Source organism: Hyperoodon ampullatus, assembly GCF_949752795.1.
Source record: "Hyperoodon ampullatus genome assembly, chromosome: 2".
Lineage (NCBI taxonomy): Eukaryota > Metazoa > Chordata > Mammalia > Artiodactyla > Ziphiidae > Hyperoodon > Hyperoodon ampullatus.
Window position 1 is genome coordinate 163,799,123 of NC_136915.1, and position 25,176 is coordinate 163,824,298.

At 47.4% G+C, this 25,176-nt stretch overlaps 1 protein-coding gene across 1 annotated transcript in view; it reads right to left on the reverse strand.

Annotated features, from left to right (window-relative positions):
• Positions 1-2,285: 2,285 nt before the first annotated feature.
• Positions 2,286-25,176, reverse strand: part of BRINP2 (BMP/retinoic acid inducible neural specific 2) — a gene marked incomplete at both ends in the record, with an annotated part of 51,730 nt that continues 28,839 nt past the window's right edge. The window contains 6 exons of the mRNA XM_079696589.1: positions 2,286-3,402; positions 5,022-5,244; positions 7,729-7,965; positions 10,782-10,887; positions 22,680-22,888; positions 23,996-24,186. Coding sequence (XP_079552715.1) covers positions 2,286-3,402; positions 5,022-5,244; positions 7,729-7,965; positions 10,782-10,887; positions 22,680-22,888; positions 23,996-24,186 — 2,083 coding nt within the window. The remainder of the gene's footprint in view (positions 3,403-5,021; positions 5,245-7,728; positions 7,966-10,781; positions 10,888-22,679; positions 22,889-23,995; positions 24,187-25,176) is intronic.

Below are 25,176 nucleotides of genomic sequence, written 5' to 3' on the forward strand. Positions count from 1 at the left end.
GCTGTGCACGGTGTGCCTTTAATTTGTGGGTGAAAGCCTCTGCCCACCCACTCCTACAGCATATAGATATGCACACTCAGAATGCTACAATCAGACTCTCCTGCCTTACACCTCTCAAACCCCATCCTGGGAAGGTATCAAAGCCTTCCTACCAGTTGCAACCCCTTTCCCAGCAAAAGCACACTCCTCTGGCACATCAACACCCCCATTGATGAAAATGACATCTGTTGGTTCCATCTTCCACAGACGAGGAGCTTGACATAAACTCCCCAAAGTAAGCAGCGGCTGAACCAGAAATAGGCAGCCAATACCTGTGTTCATCCCTAAATCATTCCATCACTCTGTATTTCTACATTAGAAGCCTTCAGGGGAGTTGTGAAGAAATGCCCTAGGCTGCTTCTCTACCAAGGATTTCAGGTCCTCCTGGATTGATGGTGCAGTAATAGACTGCTGAATTCCTGTCTTTGCAACAATACACGTAGATGGCTCTGGGCAGAGACATGACCATCCTTTCTGTCTCCCAGTTCATTTTGTACCAATCAAGATGTACCACAGGTAGGGAATGAGGTACTTAGTATTTACGTGGTGACTTTCGCCTGAATAAAATGGGGGTTGTCATGCCTACACATTGTACTTGGATCATGTGGAGAACAGACAGAGAATTGGTTCTCCAAAAGATCTGCTATGAAATGCTTCTCATACCACCTGGGGGAGGCACTAAGGGAGAATGATGCATTGCTCTGTGTGGCTTATGTCAAACCTGATTTTTAGGCTGGGAAAGTAGTAATCAGACAGAATGGAGAAAACCAAAGCCATGTCTGCATGGTTCCCAATTTCCTCAAAGGCAATCCCAGACCATAAGATGCAGAAGATGAAAAATTCTCCTGATGTCCACAGCAGTGCAGGCAAAGAGGAACCCCCGTTAGCAGGCATTTGCCCTAGGCACAGAGGCTACAGTTCTCCTGGAAAGCAAGAACTTTTCTACTACTCTCCTGATAGTGGCCTATCCTGGTTGTCGGACCTGTGTTAGCCCTCACACCTGGGAAAAAAGGAGGTGGGCAAGCCAGGTAACTCTCTGGAAGAGTTTTGCCTCACTCCAGTCTTTATTTAATGTCAATTTCTCTCTCTCTCTCTCTCTCTCTCACACACACACACACACACACACACACACACACACACACAGTCAAGCAGACATGCATGCACTTGTGTGTACACGGATCAACCAGCCTCCTACATAGCAAATATCCTCCATCCATGGACACCCAATTTTTAAAAACCCAGGCAGCCCAGGGAACTATACCTTTCCCCCCACTCTCTTTTCTCTCTCATTTTTTCCCCTAAAAAACGGCCTTTTAAAAACATATATATTAAACCAGGCAAGTTTTTACTTATATAGTCATGTGGCTGGAGCAGATTGACAAGAAAAACAATCACAAAATAAATATTTTTTGTGGGCTTTTTTTTGTTTTTTTTTAAAAAGAACATTTCCCTATACATTGTCTCTAACTTGACAGAGCTGCTTTCTTGGACAGAACAGATGCTGTTGGGAGAGGAGCTCTGGCTGGACCACAAGGGCAACGTGGAGCCAGCCAGGCCCTGACACTGGGGAGGCCAAGGAAGCAAGGGGGCCGAGGGAGAGGGAGGGCAGCAGGGCTGCCTGGCTGCCCTGAGTGGTCCTCCGTGGGTGTTGCTTCCTGTTTCCCCAGGGGAGCTGGCTTGAGGAACGGTCCGTGTCTGGAGGGCTCAGAGGAGGCAGCGAACAAAAAGTAAGAACCACTGTGGGGAATCATGAAACAACGCCATTTAAGAAATCTGGCTAAAAAGAATACAAAAGTGACTCCACAGAGGGGGAGGCGGTGCTCCCACCCCTCCCATTGTTGTTCCCTCTTGCTTTCTTGAATGCTGAGAATCACTTTTAAGAATCTGTGTGTTGCACAGTTGGGCTGGTTTCTTTTCTGAAGCTCTCCCTTGGCTCCCTCTCCTTCAACTGCATTCATGTGAGAAAGCACCGACTTCACAGATCCGAGGCTGCTGAGTGCTTGCCTCCCCTTGTGAGTGTATGTGTGTGTGTGTGCACGTGCGTGTGCACACGCATGGTGAGTGTGTGCCTGTGTGCAGCGGCTGTTTCCTTCTCTCCTGCCTGCTTCAGTTCAAGCCCCGAGTCCCATCTGCTGGGTGCAGACAGTCTTAAGGGAACACCCCGCTGGCACTAAGGTGAGGACTTAGATCTTTGCACCCCGGATTCATGGATCCCCTCCCTGCCCGGCACTGGAGTGGGTCCCCCATTAGCTACAGAGTTTGCCTGTCTCATACTCCACAGGGTTTGGCAGCTTGGAGTTGAAGGCCCTCAGAGAGGACTGGATCCTGCCCACCTCATTGTTGGCCAGCTTGAGCCGATGCCGGAGCAAGCAGGAGAAAAGGTCAAGCCGCACCTTGCCAGGTGGAGAAAGCTGGTTGACCCGGTCCCTAAGCTCGATGAGCTGCAAGAGGGCAGAGTCCTGGGAACCTTGAGTATATGGGTAGTCTAACTGGAGAATTAAGTCCCGGATGGCATCCGGGTCAAAGGGCAGGCTGTAGCCAAAGACCTGCAAGGTGTTGATTTTCATGTAGCCCAAGTTCTTGGAGGGATCGGTCATCTCCAGAGGCTCGTAGTAGATTGTCTCGTTGGAGCTGTCATCCAGGGACTTGATTCGGCTCCGTAGGTAAACATGGACTGTCTCAAAGAAGGTCTTCCACCTATTGCCCAAGGTAATAGTCCAGTTTTGGCACTGGGCAGCGGCATCCACATTAGTCCTTTCCCACTCTGGGAAACTGCCCTCGTTCACGGGCATGAACCAGCTCTCAGAGTGGCTGCCCCCAAAGGGGTTGACGTAGATGGCCATGACAGGCTCCAGGGTGCTGTTCTTGGTGAGGCAGATCTGCAGGGACAGGGCCAGCATCACGTGCACCAGCCCGGGCTTGTACTTGTTGCTTTTCAGGGTGAGCAGCATGCGTTTCCTCCAGGAAGGGTCGAACCAGCTGCCCAGGCGCATGTCATTGCTGATGAAGATGGAGTGCACCTCGATGCGGCTGTCCCATTTCTGCAGCAGGTACTTCAGCTCCAGGTCCTGCAGGTCTGTTTCCAGCCCCAGAAAGTTCTCCAGCGACTCGGCCACCTCGGGGCGGCACAAGCCCTGGGCGAGCACGTAGCCTGGGTTGCAGCTCCCACAGCGTGTGCTGTTGTCTGGGGCGCAGTGGGCACAGGCGGGCCCTTCGCCCAAGGCACAAGGGATGGGGCCCTGGCAGGAAGACTGGTCGTAGGGGCAGGTGCAGCTGTGGCTCTGTTCCAGGAAGGTGCCAGGGAAGGTGCTCTCTCCACAGTAGAGGAGGGACTGGATACGGTTCCACCAGTAGGACAAAGACCTTTGGGAGGGGCGATAAAAATGAAGCAAGAGTCATAGGAAGCCACACACTGCTGCTTCCCTGAGGGTGGCAGGAGATTTGGCTAATAGGTGATAAGGAAGATAAAAACCCCAGGTTCTCTGAATGACAGAAACCCTACTTTACCACTTTGGGATAACCAAACAAGTCCTGGAGCTGGGGGTCTGATGGATCAGCACCAGAAAAGTTTGACATCAAACTTGTGCTCCTCCATCCAAAGTACCACCTCATTCCCTTATTCAAAAGCCTACAGAAGATCTGCAGCGTCTTTCGTGTCCAATCTAGTTTTCAGCCTCTTAAATAAGATCTTCCAACACCTGGCTCTCCAAACTTTCCAATGTCATGCCAACCTCCTTCCCCCTTCACAGTCTCTGTCCTTTCTAGAACCCTCCCACCAAGGATAGGACTTTTCTATGGCTGGCTCCCTCTTAAGGTTTAGACTTCAGCTCTTAGGATACCTCCTCAAAGAGGCCTTCAGTTACTCCCCTGTCCAAAGCACCACCCAGTCCCTCTCTGTCACATCACCCTGCTTTGACGTGATCCACAGCAATGTTCATTATCAAAATGGATTGTGTTTATTTATTGTTGACCTGTTCAGAGATGGCTTCCCTGCATATGCCGTGAAAGCAGGGACCCTGCATTATTCCCCAACATATTCTCAGAAACTAGGATTGTTCCTGGTGCCTGGTAAGCATTTCCTAACTATTTGTTGGAAAAAAAAAAAATGAACCTTTCTCAAATGCCCTTGCTGGACTGTCCTCTCACTCCTATGTCCCTCGTTACCTGTGCCTCAGTTAGAAGTGCACCCCTGGGTTGCTGTGAGGGCAGCGCCCCCTCCTGGAATGCTCTGGCTCACACGCACCAGCCCACTTCCATTTCCTCCCACACAATCTGGCCAAGACGTCCTTCTCCTGGGTGGCTTTTCTCTCTGACCTTTACTATTATTAGACCATGCCTTTGATTTATGGTCCACAAACATGCTTTTAAGTGGCTGCCACATAATAATTTTATAATTTTGATGTTCCTGTATATTTATTATATCTTCTCAATTAACAAATATCCCTCACGGCTTAATATTAGGACATACGAGGTAGACTTAATAAAGGCTTGTTGGATGCACGGGTGAATGAGCGGATGGATGCATGAGGGCCTGTGACAATCCAGCCCCACTCTGTTCCCGAGGGCACAGGGCCTCAGCTCGCTTCCCTCTTGTGACTCAGAGCAGAGTCACTTGTTGGAAACAATCTATTGTGTGTGTTTCTCACCATACGCAATTGGTCTAAAAGCTTTAACTCCACCCTTTTCTTTCCTAAAAGACTTACTAAAATAGAAATGAGAATTAGAGTATTATTAGAATAACATTCGAATCGACTATAATTTATATAAAAGTAAAATTAGCCTCTCTGTTTTGTTCTCTCTCTCTCACTTCAGATGCAACTCATAACTGAGAATGACATGCAAGTAGGTCAAGATAACAGGAGACTCTAACAGGCCATGTGTGGGTCAGCATGCCCAGCTCTGCTGTGTTGGACAGGGGTCCTCCCCCGCCTCAGTGGCTGTCGTGGGTGACGTGTTCTGGCTCGGGCATCTGGGGTGCTCACCTCTCCTTGGGCAGGCGGAAGCGGGGCTGCCGGTGGCAGCGCTTGCAGAGGTTGAAGAGCCGGCGGACGATCCGATGGGTCTTCTTGAACAGCACTTTCAAGCTGGCTCCCAGCTGCTGGTAGCGGTGCTGGAGGCTGGTGTCCATGGCCCAGAACTGGGAGATGGCTGTGGAGTTCAGGAACCTGTCATCCGGCAGCCGCTTCAGCAGGGCCTGGAATTCCTCTGTGGGTAAGAACACGAGAGCTGAGCTGAGGGGCACCTGGATGGGCAGGAGGACCTCCCCCCTACCCCCAGACCCAGCTCGCCCTTCAGTCACTGTATGAGGAAGGGGGCTTCACATCCACCCTCCCGGGCCCTTTTCTTTCTTTCTTTTCAAACAGCCTTATTCAGAGATGACTGACATACCTTAAGATATGGATTATTTCCCATCCTTCCTGTTTCTAATATGCTTCTGAATTTCAAAACACATCTCTGTCACCACCCACGGGGCCAATGACCTTGGGATGCATCTCTCTTGCCCTTTATACCGCCTTATAATTCATGCACAATCTTCTTCAATCACACCACTGCACCCTTAGGGAAGGTGTGAGGCACTCATGAAGGTGAGGGCGGACAAGACTGGCAAATGCAGACACAGAAGAGGGAGCACCCAGCTCAGAAGTCTTCTTAGAAGCCTTTCAGTCCCTGAGACCAGCCTCTTCCCTCCATGTCCTTCTCTCTGACTCTAGGACACCTTTCCTCTCTTTTGAGATTTACCTCTTGGCCAAGACACCCATTCTTTCTTGAAACTAATCCAGAAGCAACGTGCTTTCTGGTTCTGAGCTCCTACTGCAAGTCTGAGTCCTCCTCAGAGCTTCCTGGGCACAATGTGTTTTCTGAATTCATGCTCAGATCTCTGTCCATGGACCTGCTTTTACTTGGAACCTGCAGCCATCACGTCTCCTGATGGGGGTCTGGATAGTCCTCCTTCACTCACTGGCAGTAATTCATAGTGCTGAAAGCCCAAAGTCCTTTCCCACATACTCGAGCATTACCTCATTACCTAACACATCCCACCACCATTGGTCCAATGCAGCTCGGGGGCCGGAATATGATATTCTCCTTAGCAACTGAATGCCTTGTTTAAGACCTGAGATGGCAATGCCTGGGGCCTCAGCTCATTCTGATTTCTCCAGTCTCTGGTTCTTCATCTCCCACCCAGATGACTGGAAAAATCACACCTAGTAATGACATTAACAACTAGTAGTGTGTGCATAGTTCTTTTTATGAAACACTTAGGTATAAAAAACAGCACAGAGAATAACAAGATAAACTCCCATGTGCCCACCACCTAGAGTTTGCCATTTTGCCATATTGAATTCAGATTTTTTTTTAAAGAAATAAGGCAAAGCAAATATACTTGAAGGCCCTAAACTTCCCCCTCCATCTTTATCTAGATGTAACTACTCTCTTGAATGTTTTCTTTATTACTATCATATATTTTTTAACGTTTTCTAAAAATATATTTATCCATAAAAATATTAAGTATTGGCTAGTATGTTTTAAACATCAAATAAATAGTACTAAATATGTATTATATTTAATATGTTATTATAGTATTACATATAAATGTTATATAAATACAAATATGTATATATAATACATAACCTTTTTCATTTGCTTTGTTTTATCCAATACTGTTTTTTGAGATATATCCAGATAACTATTATTCATTTAATATTGAAATGTAGGAGTGTATTATGCAGAGTTCTTTATACTTTAATTTTATCTACGTTGCTCCATATGAGCCATCCATCCACCTATTATTATCATTTTCCCTCATTTACAGATGAAGAAATGGAGGCATTGAGGAGCTTCATGGCTAAACCAAAGTCATACAAAGGATCAGTAATAGAGTGTGTTAGGTCTGTCCAAGATGTTATAACAAAATACCACAAACCAGGTGGCTTATGAACAACAGAAATGTATTTTCAGAGGCCAGAAGTCCAAGATCAGGATGCTGCTGGCAGGTTCTGGTGAAGGCCCTCTTCTGGGTTGCAGATGGCAAAATTCTTGCTGGGTCCTCACATGTTGGAAGAGGTAAGGGATCTCTCTGGGGCCTCTTTTATATGAGCACAGATCCCGTTCATGAGGGCTCGGCTCTCATGACCTAATCAAATCCCAAAGTCCCCACCTCCTAATACCATCACCTTGGGCATCAGATTTTCCACATATGAATTTGAGGGGATACAAACATTCAAGCCATAACACGGAATAAGAACTCAAAACCAAGCCCTCTGAATCTAAGTCTCAAGGTGACACTGATATCAGTTATACCTGCAATAAGCAATCGCCAGCATGTACTAGGTGCCTCCTAGAAACATGCTGTGTGCCTCATTCATTCAACAAATATTCACGGTGCACCTTGCGTGCAGGCACTGTGGAATCTGTGGCAAACAAGACAGACAAGGCCTATGGCCTCAATTATATTTACCTTAGCTTATTAAGTCCTTGAAACGCATCACTTTGGTAGGTATTAGGTCTGTTTGCATATACAAAAAAAGAAAATGAGTTCAGACTTGGGGTGGTCATATAACCTGCTGGAGGTCACCCAGCCAGTTAAGTGGCTGAGCCAGGAGCCAAGCTGAGCACCCCGGGTTCTTATCCCGTACCTCTCAGCCACCTCCCATTGACAGGGAGGAAAATCTGGGCTGACTGACTGCTCACCTGACTCCTCAAACTGCTGGTTGTGAGTCGCCCAGGAGTCCTGGATCTGCAGCAGGCTGTCCTCCATGGCCTGGATGTCAGCGTTAGGACAGTTGCATTCTGGGAAGGTGGGGCTGCACTTGCACCAACAGTCATTCTCCTTGCAGATGAGCTCGCCCTCAGAGCTGCATGTGATGTAGCTGAGCGCAGCGGTCACGAAGCGCTCTCGCAGGTACTCGGGCAGCAGCACCTGCAGGCCTAAGGAAAGGACGTGTCGGGGAACTGCCGGACAGGGCCAGGGAGTACTCGGTTTCCCACACCCAAGGCTGCAGGATCCCCAGCTAGGGTTCTGCTGACTTGTGCATCCTGGGCCCAAGAATGGCCACCCCAGGCCCTGATCCTGCTGAGCTGGTTGGGACAGAGGGTTACTGCTGTCCCAGTGACAGATGGGGCACATCAAAGCTCAAGGCTTAGTCAAACCCCTCACATCAGCCAAATTGAGAGCGTGCATATCATATGAACGGGCTTATTGGCTACATGTCAGCATTTCTAGGATGGAAATGGGAAGGTGTTTCAGATAAAGGAAGAGCTTATAGCCCTCGTGGGGGAAGAATCAAGGCTTGATGGGCTTTTTTGCTCTGCCTCCAATTGCCATCCTGTTTCTAGCTTCTCTGAGATGAGAGGCAGGCCTCCTAGGATACTTCTGAATGCTGACCCTCCTGGGCCTCCCACCTTAGCCCCAATGACCAAGGAGGCTGCCCTGCTTAGGAGCTAGGGACAAGGTGTTATGGGTACACAGTGGCCGGGCACTACACCAAGCACTTTCCATATTACAACTACAAGCAACACTGTGGTCATACTGAGGCTCTTATAATGAGGAAATCCCAGCCCAGTGACCATGGTGACTTGCCCAAGTCACAGTGCTGGGAAAGTCAGCTTGGTGTCAGACCCTGTCCTTGTCCCATTGGGTCATATACTGCATAACTGGGACTGGCTGCCTATCTCAGGGTTTAACCCTTAACGCGATGTGAAAGCAAGATGGTGATGGATGCCCCAAGTTCAGTTGGGCCTGGATAGATATGAATGTCTCTCAGGTCTCTTTTCTAATCAGCTGCCTCTGGTCTTGAATATAACCCACTAAATTGCTCCAAGCTTCAGTTTTCCTACCCATCTGTGGTGGATATTGGTTCACCAGCAGCAGAACAGACTCCTAGTTGGCTTCAAGCCACACAGGGCAGCTGTTGGAAGCATATCAAGAGGTGAATGAAGGACGGGCATGCCTTTGGTTGCAGCCCAGCCCGGTTCGAGGTCAGACCTGCAGGAGGCTCTCCCAGCAGGGACACTGGGAGAAACTGTGCCAGGAGAGGGAGGGATGTGAGGACTTCTGGACGGGATGAGCTCCCCTTTCATCAGATGTCTGCCAGCTCTTTATTGTCACACCCTTGACCTTGTCCTTGGCAGGAAATCAGAGAGCCCAAAGTATGTAACCCAGTCTCGGCAGACCTCAAAATATAACTTAGAATTGCAGCTATGGTAGATGTTTGTTGTTCTGGTTTGTGATCTACCTCCTGTTCTGAACTCCTAAATTCTCCTTTCTTGATGATGTGCCCACAGGGGCACTTGAGCAGCCCTCCCCATGCACACTGTCCACATACACTTGCTTTCAACACTCACCCCTCTCCAAGTCCTTTCCTTTCACCTCCCCCATTAGCTCCCTCCTCCTCACCATAACATTTGCTACATTTGCTATTGCTACAAAATAAGTGCCCCGAGCAATGTCAGCATGAGTGATGGGCTATAAAATTAAACGGCATAAACTATTCCAAATGAACCACCAGACACTCTGAACTTCACTCATCACTAATTTCCAGACACAAACCCAGCCCGTCCAGGGACCTAAGGGAAGAGGGATGCTAACTGCATTGGGCGGCTTTAAATACAGGAGTCTTTTCCTCCTTTTTGTATGTTTCTTGATGCCTAAAGCATTGAGGGGTTACGTCTGGCTCAGGTTGCCTGGAATTTGTAATCATAGATCCTGGGTGACGGCTATTGATTTTATAATACCAAGACAATAATATCTTAAACAGAGTCCAACTCAGGCCTTAAGAAGAATGAACTTTTCCCATTGCCAAACAGCTCTGTCTGAGTCAGTTTGCATGGCTCTGCCCCCAGGATGCTTGGGGGACAGAGAGCAGGAGCTGAGTGCCTCCCCTGATCTCCCAGCCTCCAGACCTAGGGTCGTTCCCCTTCCTTTTGCTTTTCTGTTTCTGCCTGTTCTGTCCTGAGTTAAGGCTCCTATTCTTCTCAAACTCTTCTCCTGGGGCTTCCCTGGTGGCACAGTGGTTGAGAGTCTGCCTGCCGATGCAGGGGACACGGGTTCGTGCACCGGTCCGGGAAGATCCCACATGCCACGGAGCGGCTGGGCCCATGAGCCATGGCCGCTGAGCCTGCATGTCCGGAGCCTGTGCTCTGCAATGGGAGAGGCCACAACAGTGAGAGGCCCGCGTACCGCAAAAAAAAAAAAAAAAAAAAAAAACTCTTCTCCTGGCTTTGATCTCCCATTGAAGACTGCAGACTCGTAACAGAAAGCAGGGAACTCTCAGGGTAACCAATGGTCCCACAGTTTGTGTAGCTCTTAGTCAAGCTAGAGACGGTACCCCATAACCACTCTGCAAAGGCCAGCTATTCCCCAATGTGTACTTAGGATAAAGCAAAGGGTTCTTTGGACAACAAAGGAGATCGCCGACGAGATCAAGGTGTATGACGACGGATGTGCTGTTGCTGTAGGATAGTGACAGAGGTCTTGGGAAGGATGGGAGGTGGGAGGATTTGGGTGTCCAGTGGTTTGAGCAATGGTCGAGGTGTAAAGTGAACCATGTCAGAAGTTTTCTCAAAAGAATGATGGAAAGTTGTTAAATACAAGTTCCAGAACTAGTGGTAGTTCTTGTCTTCAGAAGGGTTTAGCCAAATGGGGCAGGCAGGACTTTTTCCTTTTGGTGATCTAAGTTTTTTTGTTTGTTTGTTTGTTTTTTTACCACATATGGAAAGTGTGAAAACATCACAGGGCACCTTACCGAGTAACTGCACTTTGTTCTCCGGACTCTGTACCAGGACAGAGCTGACCGAGTCCAGGTTGTCGTAGTTGCTGCAGCCCAGGGGACCGGTCCTGGTCTCCGTGACCTAGAGAAGGAAGGGCAGGGGGTGGGTTTATATAACAAGCTGAGACCTTCCCTTTGCACTTCCCTTTTCCGGTCAGCCAATCTCAGGCTCTATGTCCTGTCCTGGACCAGCCCAAGGCAGGGCATGTATCTCCCTACCCCAGGAGCATAAAGCCACTTTTCCCCTTGTTCTAAGACAGGGAGTACCAGTGGTATAGGGCTGGCAGCAGGAATTGTACATAATTGGAAGCCTTTCAGAGGGAGCCAGAGGGAATTTGAGTCTGGGAAGAGGAAACTCAATGTAGGCAGTGGAAGCTGGACCTTTGTGTTGGAGTTCCCCCTTCTCCTCTCCCAGAGGAAGAAAGGAGGCCAGAGGAGGATGCTGTCAGCCCGCTGGCGAGCCCAGCTGCATCCACTTGATGTGGTGCTCACAGGCTTTAGGGATCCCAAAGATGAAAAGCACTAGAGAAATATGAGTTATGAGTATTATTATTAAACATTTAAATCCCACCTCGGCACTGAGACGTCCTTAGAGAAAATCAGCCATGGGCTTACTGCATATTTTAATAAGCATATTAAATATACATAAACTCTTATAGCTATGTAATATTCCAAAACACCGCAGAGTCATTTTAAAATATTATAAAGTTGGCCTATCAGTTTTTCCCTGATGTTTAAAGTATAAGATGAAAAATGGGGAGCTTTAAATGCACTGAAATAATTATGTAATAAGAATGATGGGGACCTGAGACCCTTTCTTCTCAGGATCTCCAGAGGCTTTGCCAAAAATCAATCAACCAATCAACGAGTATTTATTGGGCAGCCACTGTTCAATTCCCTACAATTTAGCAAACACTCATAGAGTGTCTTTCTCGGAGTTCTTCAAGGAAATTGGCCGATACCTCTGACCTTCTCTCCTAGCTCCAGGCACCTCTGCTCCGCAACAAGCATACAACTTGCAGTTTTCCATCCTTTTCTGCAAGTATTTAGTTAAAGCCTGGGTCCTCCACACACTAAAGGCTCCACAGAGGTAAGCTCCTAGTTATTTTGCTCATGATGTTGTCAATAGCACTTAACAGGATGCCTGGCACATAGCAGGTACTCAATAAATTAGAGGATGTATGAGTAATCTGTTCCAGGCTTTGGGGGGTGGAGAGGTAGGCACAAAGGTGTACAAGTTATGTAGTGTGTCCTCCAGGAGGTTACAACCTGTGGGGGAGGCAGGTACATATCCAACTGACTGATACACATCCACATCGAGCAGATGCAAAGTGTCATGAGGAGCCCTGAGGAAACCACAGCTCTAAACAAGGGAAGGAGTTTCAGAGGGGACACCAACTGAGTTGGTCTTTAAAGATGAGTAGAAAGTGGACAAGAAGAGAAGGGAGGGAAAGTACTCTGAGAAAAAGAAGGGGCAGCATCCCTGGTGGTCCAGTGGTTAGGACTCTGGGTTTTCACTGCTGAGAGTCCTGGTTGGGGAAAACTAAAACCAGGGATTGAACAGCGTGGCCAAAAAAAAAAAAAAAAAAAAAAAAAGGGGGCAGCATGATCTACAACCCATGGGCTGGAAAGTGTGTAGAGTAATTGTCTGCCGTCCTACTAGTTACCGTGGTGAATACCAAAGTGTAAGTGACATGTTTAAAGAGAATTTAGGATACTTAGTCTTAAAAAATACACATGGAAGAGAGTAATTAAGTGAGACATGGTATGACACAGACTAATACAGTAAAGAGAGAGACGGGAGAGAACCTTGTAGCTTAAAGCAGTCTGAGAAGGCTTCATGGAGAAGGTGATCCATAAATTGGTCTTGAAGGATGAGGAGGGATGTGAGGGAAGGGGGGAATTGGGAGAAAAAGAGGTAACTGCAGACCAAGACCAAGGGGAAGCAATAGACACAGTGCATGAGAGGCAGCAAGACCCAGCATGGATCGGGGATGGGATCAAGGCCATGACAGAGGCAGGAAACCTCTGCACAGTTTCCAAGTTCATCCTCCAAGATCATGCCATTTAACCTTCCCACTAACTCAGAGACAAATCCCACTACTATCACTCTTCAAAGAAGGAAACCAAGGTTCTGGGAGTTACAGTACCCGAGACCACAGAGCTGTTGAGTAGCTGAAACAGGGTTTTGACTTTGTAGTCCTCAGACTCCAGTTCAAAGCCCCGTGCCTCCTGTGAGGGCATGTCAAAAGGCTGCAGAAAATTAAAACGAGGTAAACCCATTTAGATAATATCACCCTAAAAAACAAGTGTAAACAGACCAGTTCATCCAAAGTATTTTAGTGATCTGCCCTCTCTTCAGGATGTGAACATGGGGTAAGACAAATTGTATACAATTTAGATATTATTATCCTCTATTACAGATGAGGAAACCAAAGCCAGATAGATTAAATGATTTCTTCAAGGTCACACAGCTAGTCACCTGCAGGGCTACGATTCATTTGACCCATTCATTTATTCTTTCACTCATTTATTCATCTATTACATATTCAAGGAGAATCCAAAACTCACAGTGAGTAAGACACAGTCACTACCATAAGGAGTTTACAGACAAGGAAACATGTTTCTATAATCCTGGTGTCCCACATGAGCCTCCCTCCCTCCACAGGTGGGCACTTGGTGCTGAATGTCTCTGTATTGAGTGAGTTGGTGAGTGGCTAGTTGTCAAACTGCAGTGGGAAGGCAGAGTCAGGCTTATGTCGAGGTAAAGTCTTCTTTATCCATACGGTGCAAAAATTCCTATAAGGAGAGCTATGGCCAAGGACTAGCCCAGCTATTCTGGGGAACCCTGCCTCTCTTGGAATGGGGTGGGCTGAAAGGCAGAGTGGGATGGTGAGTGTGGTATTTGGGAGATTTGCCTGTCCCCACCTCCAGGTAAGCTGGCCACCATACTGTCCTGAGTTCTGCACTGGCTTTTCTATCCACCCACTCCTGAGTTGAACACTCACCAGCAACAGGTGAGCAAGCTACAGGCCTTACGCAGAAGTAGGACGACTCCCAAGGGGGCAAATATAGCACAGCCACTTTCCTCCCCTTTATCCTACCACTATGCCTACCTATCTACCACCAACCCATCTGCTTCCCAATGCCCCCCCTCACCGCCATCTTGTTCAATATTCTGGGGCTGGCTCTGATGCGATTTTCTGACCTTTACTTTGCTATTTCCAAAGGTCAGTTCTACAAGAGGATAATCGATTAGGTAAGTCATTGAAAGGGTGTGAGTAGCTCCACTTTGTTCATTGTGGCACAAGGACAGGAATGAGGAAGAGACAAAGACCATGATCCCCCCGCTCATTTCCTATTAGAGGAAATGGCTCAAGCCAGATCTCCACGAGTGAGGAAGGCTCACTCAGGTTGTACGAGATCCCAAAGTCATTGCTCTTTCCCCTGCTACTCTGTCTGCCCTGAGCCACCTCTGTCTTCCCCAGAGAAGCAAGGAGGTGGGAAGGAGAAGGGGAGCTGGAGAGGGTCCTCTTGCAGATATTGCCTGGGCACTGACTTGATCAGCAGCATGAGCTGAGGACCCCTCCCCTCGAGTGATGAAAGTCCCAGAGTCCCTGGCAGGTTGGAGCGGAGAACCCCGTGCCTCTCCCTGTAGAAGAGGCAGACAGAAAGTGCAGCTCACTCAGGCGCAAGCATTCAAAGAGCACCTCAGATAAGCCTTCAGGAGAAAATAATTGTGTGCTAATTGGTCTGTTGATAGAGACAGTCCTGCCTTCAGAAAGCCTTGATGGATCTCAGGTTCATTAGCACATCCAATTTTCCATAAATGCCAGATTGTGCAAACCCTCATTCCAGTGAGCCTGCTCTCCTCCCCCTGCCCTTAACTCCCTGGCTGTTCTTGTCCTACCTAGCAGGGCACCTGCGAAGCTAAGCTCGAGTGAAATGGGCTTCTAATTGTGAGCGACAGGGCTGGCCAGGAGAGCACGCCTGAGAGTGTGGGTGATTCAAAGAGCTGCAAATTGAATCCCAGGCTGCTACGGGGAGAAATTTGGACAAGTCACTTTAAGAATGCTTGTGAGAACTGCTCCCTCTTGCCATCCTGCAATCCATGTGAACTTTTATGTGGGCTCTTTCCGGGCAGCTCATGAGCATCTCAAACCCTCCTCACTAAGTCCTTCCTCAGCCTTCAATTAAGTAGAGGGTGAGCTACAACTAGGAAATAGGCCCCTCCCTTCCTTCAGGGCTCTGATCCCTTCCTGGGAATTATGGACAGGATGAATATGTATTCAGCCCTTTACAGTTTTCAAAGTGTTTTCATGTGAACTATATCATTTGGTGTCAACCCCCATCCTACAGTAGAGTAAGGGGTGATATTTACAATAGGTTATTCACAATATGTATCAGCAGGTAGGATGTCACTAATCAGGAGAGGTGCCAGCCGTAGTGCCAAAGTAGGGTTCTGAGGGTCTCCAGAGTTACATTAGTCCTTTGATTACTATTAGGGGAGATCCCGGGGTTCCAGGGGAGGGATAAAGGTGGTTAGGGTGGCACACAGCAGATTGGGTGAAGATGATTTACCAGCTTGTATGGAAGTGTTTTAATATTTTAATAACTGATGTGGTCATATCAGCTGAATAGAAGCCCTGGGTACAGGTGAGTAAAACAGTTGGTAAGTCCATGTCATGGAGTTCAATAACTAACTTCCCAAGGTCATAGGAATAGTAAGTATCAAGGCTGAAACCCAATCCCCGGTCTTCTCACTTGAGTAAGTTTGTCTCCCATTCAACCAGGTAACCTGCCGTCCGCTATCAGTCAGGCATTTTATTGAGTGTCTCACCACACACCCGACACTGTGAAGGGACCTGGAACTGTATGCATGCGACAGAGTCCCCACTGATCTAAGCCCTGCTGTTGTGTGTGGGCAGGTGGAGATGGGCATGTAAACAGCTGCAGTCTAATGTGACAAATCCTGCAACAGAGGTATGTACTGACCAGAGTAAACCTTGCAACAGAGGGAAATGTTCAGTGGGGTCTCGGGCATGTGTTGGATAAACAAAAGGGGGCAGGGTGCCTCTTTCTCCACATTAGTGAAAAGAAGTTGCTAACAAAGGGTAGAAAGTAAGAGCGCCTTTGCTTAGAGAAACAAGCAACAGGAAGATATGCTCGAGGGTCTTTCCTTCACCAAGGCTGAGCAAATGGGCAGAGCCCCTCACCTCCACCTCACCTCCATCCAGAGCAATGACCACACTGGAAGCCAGCTCAAGCCCTGCGAAGGCATGTTCAGGAGCGGGGAGTAGGTGGCAGGGGCTGCAGCACCAGCAGAGGAGTGTGGGTTCACAAGGGTGTACTGCAGGGGGACCTTGCTGTCTGGATCTGCAAATGCTGTGTGTTAAGGCAAAGAGATGGCCTCCTGTGGAACACCATTACTATCAGGACAAAATGGTCAGGTCAACCCTATCAAGGGAGCAGAACTGTGGGACAGGATGCCAACACCTCCCTTTGCTCCTTAGTCTAGGGGTGTGTCCTTGGAGAGGTCACACAGGTTTCCAGACCTCACTAAACTATGTGGAGATGAGCAGAGGGGGGAGAAGACACTAAATGCCTTGTTTTTTCATGGTTCTCTGAATTGCAACCCATGTGGAGAACCCACAGTGTTCCCAAACAGAAACAGCTACAGGTCAAGCAGCTCAGTGGAAGCTGAATAATCATCTGTCATTCCATGTGGGACTGAGAAGTTCCAAGAAGAGGCTTCCGAGGATGGTGGCCCTTCTTTGGAGGAGATGGGCAGAGGCTCTAGTTCTAGAATGTGCATCTACAGGCACTATAACAGATGTGGATTTGAGTGCCTGCCCACCTCTCACGCTATCACCCACAGGCCTTGCTAAAGAAGTGAATCCAGTGAGCCATGGTTGAGATTATGTAACCCCCTGTGTTTTGTTGGAATAAGATGAATCCTGAACCAGATTCTTTCTCTGGGGAACTTAGAACTGTGATACTGAGAGAAAAAAGAAATTTAAGAGTTGACTATGGACGCTTACAAAATTCAGAATAAATAATTATCAAGCACCTACTATGTACCAGGAACTGAGGCTACTACAATGAACAAGAGAAGAGTCCTTGTCCTGAGTGCACTGGCTGAGAGACAAAACAGAAAGATTACATTCAGCCAGGGCCAGAGTCAGCTTCAGAGCAAGACAAAGCTAAAGGTAGGCTGAAGTCACTGGTGTACAGAAAGTCTAGAATAAACAGAGGAAAGAACTTGAACAAGAGAAGCAGGAAGATGAAGCAGGTAGAGATGAAAAAGTAGAGGCGTGTTCCAACAAGAAACAGAGAGAGTAACCTGGGAGTGTTACTGTTCTTTTACCACACCTATGTGTCTGGATTGGATCTAGTGTCTTGTTCTTAAAGATCTGTGGTATCCTTCCCCAGAGTTCTTCTTAACAAATCACCTTGATACTGAATCCACCTCGTTTCTTTCAACTTAACATGCTTATAGGCACTTGCACACACACTGAGAAGAGCCCAACCCATGTGAAAAGTGGGGTCAGCAACTCATTCATTCACTCAGCAAACCTTTACTCATTACCCATAATGTGGCAAGCTCTGTACTCTTACTGGGAACCAAAGATGCCTGAGACCCAGTCCCTCCCATAAGGATCTCATAGTTTCAGAGGCTCTCATTTTAGCTAGCAATCGGTTCAAATGATAATCCCTATAAAGGAGGCATGTGTTTGAAACACTGAAGAGGAACATTTAACTACCTTGGGAGTCAGGTAAGGCTTCACGAAAGAGTTCCCTTTTTGAGCCAAGCAAAGAAGTGTTAGGAAGAGCCACTCAGGTGAACGGACGAGGACTGTAAGCAAAAAAGACAGCAGGTACCAGGGAAGGGAGACACAAGAGCATGGCATATTTGAACAAAGACTAGGAGGTAGATAGGACGGGCTTACATGGTATAAATGGTAAGTGAAGGGCTGAGGGGGGAAACAAGGGTTGAGAAGAGTGTAAAAGGAGCATTTGGAGCTGAAACTAAAAAGACAACAGGGATAGTCGGTCTTCCATTGCATTCCCAGTTTGTTTAGAAGAGGAATTATCCCTTTTCAAGGTCCATCTGTGCTGTGGCTCATGCTCTCTATACATTTTCTAATTTGAACTTCCCAGAAATCCTTCACGTTAGAAATTATTCTAATTGTTCAACAATTTTAGAAGGAGCAAATGGGGGCTCAGAGAAGTTTGGTAACTTGATCAAAGCCTTGCCGTGAGCAGTGGTAGAGCTCAGACTCGCGGGTTCTTTCCCATGCCTCACGCTGCCACCCTGGGTGGGAGGCGGTGGTTTGGGCTCTGTCCCACGTAGTCAGAAACCACGGAAGGATTTTAAGCAGGGGAGTGATACGCTATGACGATGTGCACTCACGCGAGCAGCACAGATCGTGAATCAGGGCGCAGAGCTGAGAACGCAGATGGGAAGACTAGTTATGTGAGAAAATCAGGTAAGCGAGATGAGGCTCTGAATTATACGAATGGCCGTGGGCGTGAAGACGAGGCAAAGGGTAAGCTGAAGAGAACATGCAAGGGAGTGATGATAGTGATGGACCAAGAGATCTAAGTGGAGCAAAAAGACAAGGAGGCCCTGGAGAGATGATAGAAAGTGCAAAGTTGGTCAGGTCAAAGGATAGGAAGGGACATACATGGGACCATAGAGTTACTGATCCAGGCCTACCTTTCCCGAATGGATAAGACCAATTCTTCTCCAACTCTGACACAGTCCACTAGAGGACTGAAGGGTGAGAGGGCTTCCACAGAGTTCTGTCTTCTTGGTAAAACCCACTCTGTGCTACTACAGTTCTTTTTTCATCATTTTAAGCTGCCTAAGACGCCAGCCTCCCAAATGTACCCTAGCCCGTCTGAACTTCCGTCTTCCTCCTCTCTCAGACTCTCACTCCAGACACTGGCCATCCCCTAACCGGACCCCTTGTCTTCACTTAACCTCCATCATGCTCTCTGAATCTCATGATCATTCCTCAGCAAGAACATCTATAACCTCAATCTCTTCTCAAGAGTCCGCTTCACCTTTGTGTTCTAAGCACAACCTAGCAGCTCTGGAGGATGTGGTTTCCCCTGCAGTCCTCTCTAGCAGTGGCTGTCTGCCTTCCCACACCTCACACTGGCATGAAGTGAGGTGGGTCTTCCACTGTGATATCCTGGACACGGGTCCTCCTTCCTCTCTAACCATCAGGACTATCACCCACTACTCCTCTGTGTTGCCGTCTATTTTTCTTGTCACTCCCCCTCCCTCATTGAGGATTTTCAGTAGTTAGCTTGCTCGCCACCCTCTTTCTTACCACCACCCAGGTCTGTATCATCCCTGCTGACTTCAGCATCCATATAGGTGATCCTTTAATACCCAGCCTCCCAGTCCCCTGGCCTCCTCACCTCCTTATCTTGTCCTCTATCCAACCCCATCTTAGGCTCCCACGCCCATGGCCATGCCCCAGAACCTGACCCTCTGTAATAGCGATATAAAGCATTACACACTTGTACCTACTCTAGTCTCTTCCCTATAACAAGTCATCAAACCTACTTAGACTCCCAATCTTTTGACCTGGCCAACTTTTCACTTTCTATCATCCTATAATGGTCTCAGATCCCTTGATCCACCACTGTAATCACTCCTTTCTATATACTCTCAACTCCCTTGCCTATTTTTTCTTTCGTCTTGCACACACACACACACACACACACACACACACACACACACACATACATTCCTTGGTTAAATCCAACTCTCCATCTCTCCCATGCCTGTCTGAACAAGATGTGCTGAATGTAGCTGATAAAACTCACAACGCTGCTGACAGGCCTCATGTGATAATTATGACCACGAGTCTCAAATGAGTCCTTGGTGCCACCCAACAATCCACTCCATTTATCTAGTCATCTAGTCAGTTGATAACCTTAACTCTCTGAATGACCATTTCATACATTCTTTTCTCAACAATTCCTTCTTTCATTTAGCCATGGACTTTGCTTGTTTCATCAAGGAAATGGAATAAATCATAAGAGAACATCCACATCCTCCCACTGCCACATCTGCCATCCCACTGCATGTGCGAGCTGTGTGGTCTGTACAGCCTCCGGCTCCAAAGGATGAAGTGTTCATGGTCCTGTGTGAGACCTGCTGCTCCACTTGTGCCTGGAATAGCAACCTCTCTCACCACCTCGATTGCTTCTGCAATTATCTCCCATCTCTCTGCACCATCACTTTCCCCCTCTCTACTGAGTCATGTTAATCAACATACCAATATTCTGGAATATCTCCCATTTTAAAAACAAAAACACAAGCTCCCTTGATTCCCCCATCAGTCTCCAGCTATCACCTATTTTTCCTATTTGCCTTTACAGCAAGACCTTTAAAGAACTGTCTCTACTATTCTGATTCCTCACTTTGTTCTCTCTCTTGAACCTTCTCCACTCAGCCTTTTATACCCTTCATGCCACTGAAGCTACTCCTATCTAGGTTACCAGTTACCTCCATGATGCCAAGTTGAAGGTCAGTTCTCAATCTGACTGCTCAACAGTTGCCTGCTCCTTCTTTTGTGAATCACTTTCTTCACATGGCTTTGTGATCCAGCTTTGGTTCTCTTCACACCTTTATGCTCTGTCTCAGCCTCCTTTGTTGAATCCTCCTCCTCTGGCCCATTTCTGAAAACTGATGTGCTTCACAACTCAAAGCCCTGGGGCCACTTGATTAGCTGCATTCAGTCCTCGAGTGATCTCATCTCCTCCTTTCCCAAAGTTTTAAATACCAACTACACATGTGGATATATTTGTAAGCCAAACTTATATCTCCAATCGTGACATTTCTCTTGAAATCCTGGTGTTGAGAGCCAACTGCCTGTTAAGATATCTTTAGTTAGACATCTAATAGGAATGTCAAATACGATATGTCTAAAACTGAACTCTTGATTTATTTCTTTCAGATCCGCATCTCCCCCTAGTGTTATCCTCAGTTAATGAAATCACTGTTCATCAGGTTGCTCAGGCCAAAAACCTCACGGTTAATCTTGACTCCTTTCTTCCAATTTCTTAGCTAACACTCAACAGGCTCTACCATCAAAACCTGAACTTGTGAATTTCTCACTACCTGTATAGCACCAGCTTTATCCAAGCCACCACTGTTTCTCACCTTGACCAGTGCAGTAATGACTGCATTGGTCTCCAGGATCCCTCTTTCTCCACTCTTCCCTGATCCGTAATGCCCTCATGATCCAGGCCCTGCGACCACTGTAGCCTCATCTGCCACCTCACCTCTCTTTTGACTCCTTCCAGATACACTACCGGTGCTCCTGGATCATACCAAGCACACTCCCACTTCAGGGCAGTTGCCCTCACTCCCCGCTCTGTCTAGAATGCACTCACTCAAGATATACATGTGGCTCACTCCCTTGCTTCATTCAGATCTCTGTCTGGTCTTCCCTAAAGTACCATGTCCCCATCAACCTCTATCTCCTTCCCTGACTTCATGTCTTTATACCATTAAGCCCACCTGACACTGTTTATGTATTTAATTATGTCTCCACCACTAGAATTTCAGCTTCACGAGGGCAGGGACTTTATATGTTTTGTTCACTCTTGGATTCTCAGCATCCACAACAGTGCCTGACACATACAGGTGTTCAATAAGGTTGGGATTGGCACACCAGTATATGTAAAACAAATAATCAATAAGGACCTACTGTATAGCACAGGGAACTATACTCAATACTCTGTAATAAACTGTATGGGAAAAGAATCTGAAAAGGAATAGATATGTGAATATGTATAACTTTGCTGTACACCCGAAACTAACACAATGTTGTGAATCAACTATACTCCAATATAAAATAAAAAAATTTTTTTAATACTTATTGAACAAATGAATGAAAGAATGATAAAACTTCCTTGTGAGTCTTGGATGGGATGCAAGCAGGATGTAAGACAAGACTGAACTCTCCTCAGCATCCTAACTTTATATTTAGAAGTAGAATATGCGGTGTTCTCAAGTATCTTCACTAGTCTTCCCTCAAACAACATGAACTGTCCTAGAAATCTTCTAGATGTCAGTAGAGAACATGGGATGAAAGTTATAGTTATTAAAGTTACAGTAACTATTGAGCTTTTTCAAACATACATGAAATCATATCACTCCTCTGCTTGTTTTCTATTGCACTTTCTCACAGCCATGTGATCTGGCTCCAGCCTACCTCTGCATTTCATCTTGTACCAGCATCTTTCTTGTTCATCTCACTGCAGTCACAGCAGTCTTCTCTGTGTTTCACCAAGGCACCACGCTGGTTCCTGCCTCAGGGCCTTAGCACTTACTGTTCCCCCTGCCTGAACACCCTTCCCTCGGATCTACACACAGCTGACTTCTAAGGATTCAGAGCTCAGCCTCAAAGTCTAAACCCAAAGTGCCCTCCCTCGACCAATCTGGCTAATGCTCACCGTTCCCCTCTCTCACCTCAGGAGATCTGTACCTACGACTCGGTCTTTTCCTTATATCATTATCTGGAATTACTGGGCTGAGTTTTTACTTGTTTATTATCTTCATCCCCCACCAGAATGTAACCTCTGGAGAGCAGGGCCCTTGTCTACCTTTCACCACAGTCCCTCGGCTGGAGCCTGCCTTAGGGTAGATGCCACGTGACTATTTGCTGCAGAAGGAAGACACAGACCATGTTTTAGGGCTGGTTTAGAGCTGTGCCCACATCAGAAAGCTGCTTTCCCACTTCCATCAGTCAGGCCTGGCTCACTTGGAGCCAGTTAACACCCAGGCCTCCCTCTGCTTTCTCTGCCTGTCTGCCCTCCCTCCCCCAGGACCTCTCAGGCCCTTACCTTGATGGCCCCTGTGGCTATCTGGATATGGTGCAGCCGTCGCAGGGTGCTCTCTCTGTCGATGAAGTAGGAGGCTGCCAGCTGGTGCAGGGTCTCCAGGGACACAGCAGAGCTGTTCCCACCGCCCCCGACTATAGGGGCAATTCCTGTCACCTCTGACTTTCGGCTCAGTCTCCGCTTGTCCACAAAAATGGTCAGGGACTCTTCTCCTACAGCAAACAACATGGGTGCACTGGTGAGGCCTTCAGCTCCCTAATCCCCTACCAATAAAAATGTGAAACCCTTCGCCAGGGGAGACCGAGCTAAGAGGGAGCCCATGGCCCCTGCTGACGGACTCTTCCCATCCCTACCATGTTCAGAACAATCTCATCAGACTGCGCCACAGGATAAGGGCACCACCGCCTGGGAGGCCCTCCGCCTCCTCCCTACTTCTGTAATCTCCCAAAGCTCATACCCCGCCCCTCCAGCTTATCCAGTTAACATCCTCTATCGATCTCTGTCTCAGGCAATCTACCTCCATGGGGAAGATAAAATTCTCCATCTCAAGTTGTTTATAAGAAGTCACCGTGGATATTTCTGCTCCCTAAGAAAGGGCAAAAGCCTTGAAGCTCAACCTCCCTTTTCCCCATCAAACACTCAGCGCTTACCACATGCCAGCAGCTGGCCTGAACCCGTGGAGAGTTCCTTTTGCCCATCAGACAGTGAGCTAAATGTTATAATAAATCCTGCTTTCTCCTTGCCAGGGCAGAGAGAATGCTGCCCATTCCCAGCTCTCAATTCTGCACTGGGTCCTAGCCATAGGTTGTGCCATCCCCTAGCCATAGGTCCCCTTCCACCTTTGCCTCCATCCAGCCCAAAGTCATTCTAATTGGTTTGGCTGGTTACCAATCTCTATAGAGTGGAAGCAGAGAGGTCAGGGACTCAGTGGACATTTGCTTCTTTGCCTATGGGTCTCACTATTGTAGCCACAGCCAATATTAAGATATGGAGAAACCTCGGGGTTAGATGGCTCAGTCAAAAGAAAACTGGGAGCACCCCCTTCGGGCAAGTGCTTAGTAGGAGTCTGTCTGTCCCCCAACCTCCTTACCCCACATCCCCTCCCCAGGAGGATGCTTATAAGCAATGTTCTGGGGTGAATTTGGATGTCAAGAGATTACACTGTTGACAAATGCACCAGAAAGAAAACGTTTCCCAGTCAATAATAGGCCAGGAAGAATAAAAGACCCAGGAAGAGTATTGAAGCTATAGTCAATGGGTCTTAAAGCTATTTTCGATGAGCTGGCAACCAATGAGTGTAGGATCGTGGTATTGCTTACCTCCAAGGGTGGCAGAAAGTAAGAAGTGAGTGCCGTACTTTTTGATCAGGTTTTCGGTGACCTGTTGCAGGTTGGGTCTCCTTCCGAGGAGGCGGATGTTCCGGATAAACTCTGGGGCAAGAGGCAAAGGCAAACTAAAGAAGTCCTTCCTTTCTAGAGCCAGGCTGTTCACTTTCCAACGTGCAAACTCCCTGGAGGAAAAGTCGAGGGACAAGGAAAAGCTCATTGTATTTTGGAACAAGAGGCATAAAATCGGAAGCAGGTAATGTTCTTCCTCCACTTGCACCCCCTCATCTCCTGTCAGCATACATCTCTGCAGATGGAGGGACCACTGCCTGAAAGAGGCCCTCTGGTCTCTGATTCCCAGTCGGTAAGAAAGCCCTACCTCAGCTGACCTCCATTAGTACATGCTCCCATTGGAGAGTGGCTTATTCACCTGAAGGCAGTCATGGTAGTAGTGTAATGGGGAAAAACAAACAATGAAAATATTGGAAGTGGTTTGCTGAAACAAGATCTAGTCACAACTGCAACTCAGTGGATGAGTCACCTCATGGCCTCTGTTACCCATTTTGAAAGTCAGGAGGTTGGTTTAGAACAACAGTTCTCAAACTTTTTGGTCTCAGGACCCGATCACACTCTTAAAAATGATTGAGTCCCTGTATTTAGGTGGCTTATATCTAATGATAATTACCCCTTTAGAAATTGAGAAAATTTAAATTTATTTATCTATTATTTCATTTAAAGATAACAGAAATAGGGGCTTTCCTGGTGGTGCAGTGGTTGAGAGTCCGCCTGCCGATGCAGGGGACACGGGTTCATGCCCCGGTCCAGGAGGATCCCACATGCCGCGGAGTGGCTGGGCCCGTGAGCCATGGCCGCTGGGCCTGCGCATCCGGAGCCTGTGCTCCGCAAAGGGAGAGGCCATAAGAGTGAGAGGCCCGCGTAACGCAAAAAAAAAAGAAAAAAAAAAGATAACAGAAATAAATCCATTATATATAACATAAATAACATATTTGTATGACAGTCACTGTATGTTCTGAAACAAAACAGATTTAGTAAGAAGAATGGCATTGCTTTGCCTTTTGGCAAATCTCTCGAGTTTCTGGCTTAGCAGAATAGAGCTGCATTCTCATATTTTCTTCTGAGTTCAATCTGTTGTGATAATTGTGGATATTCTTCTT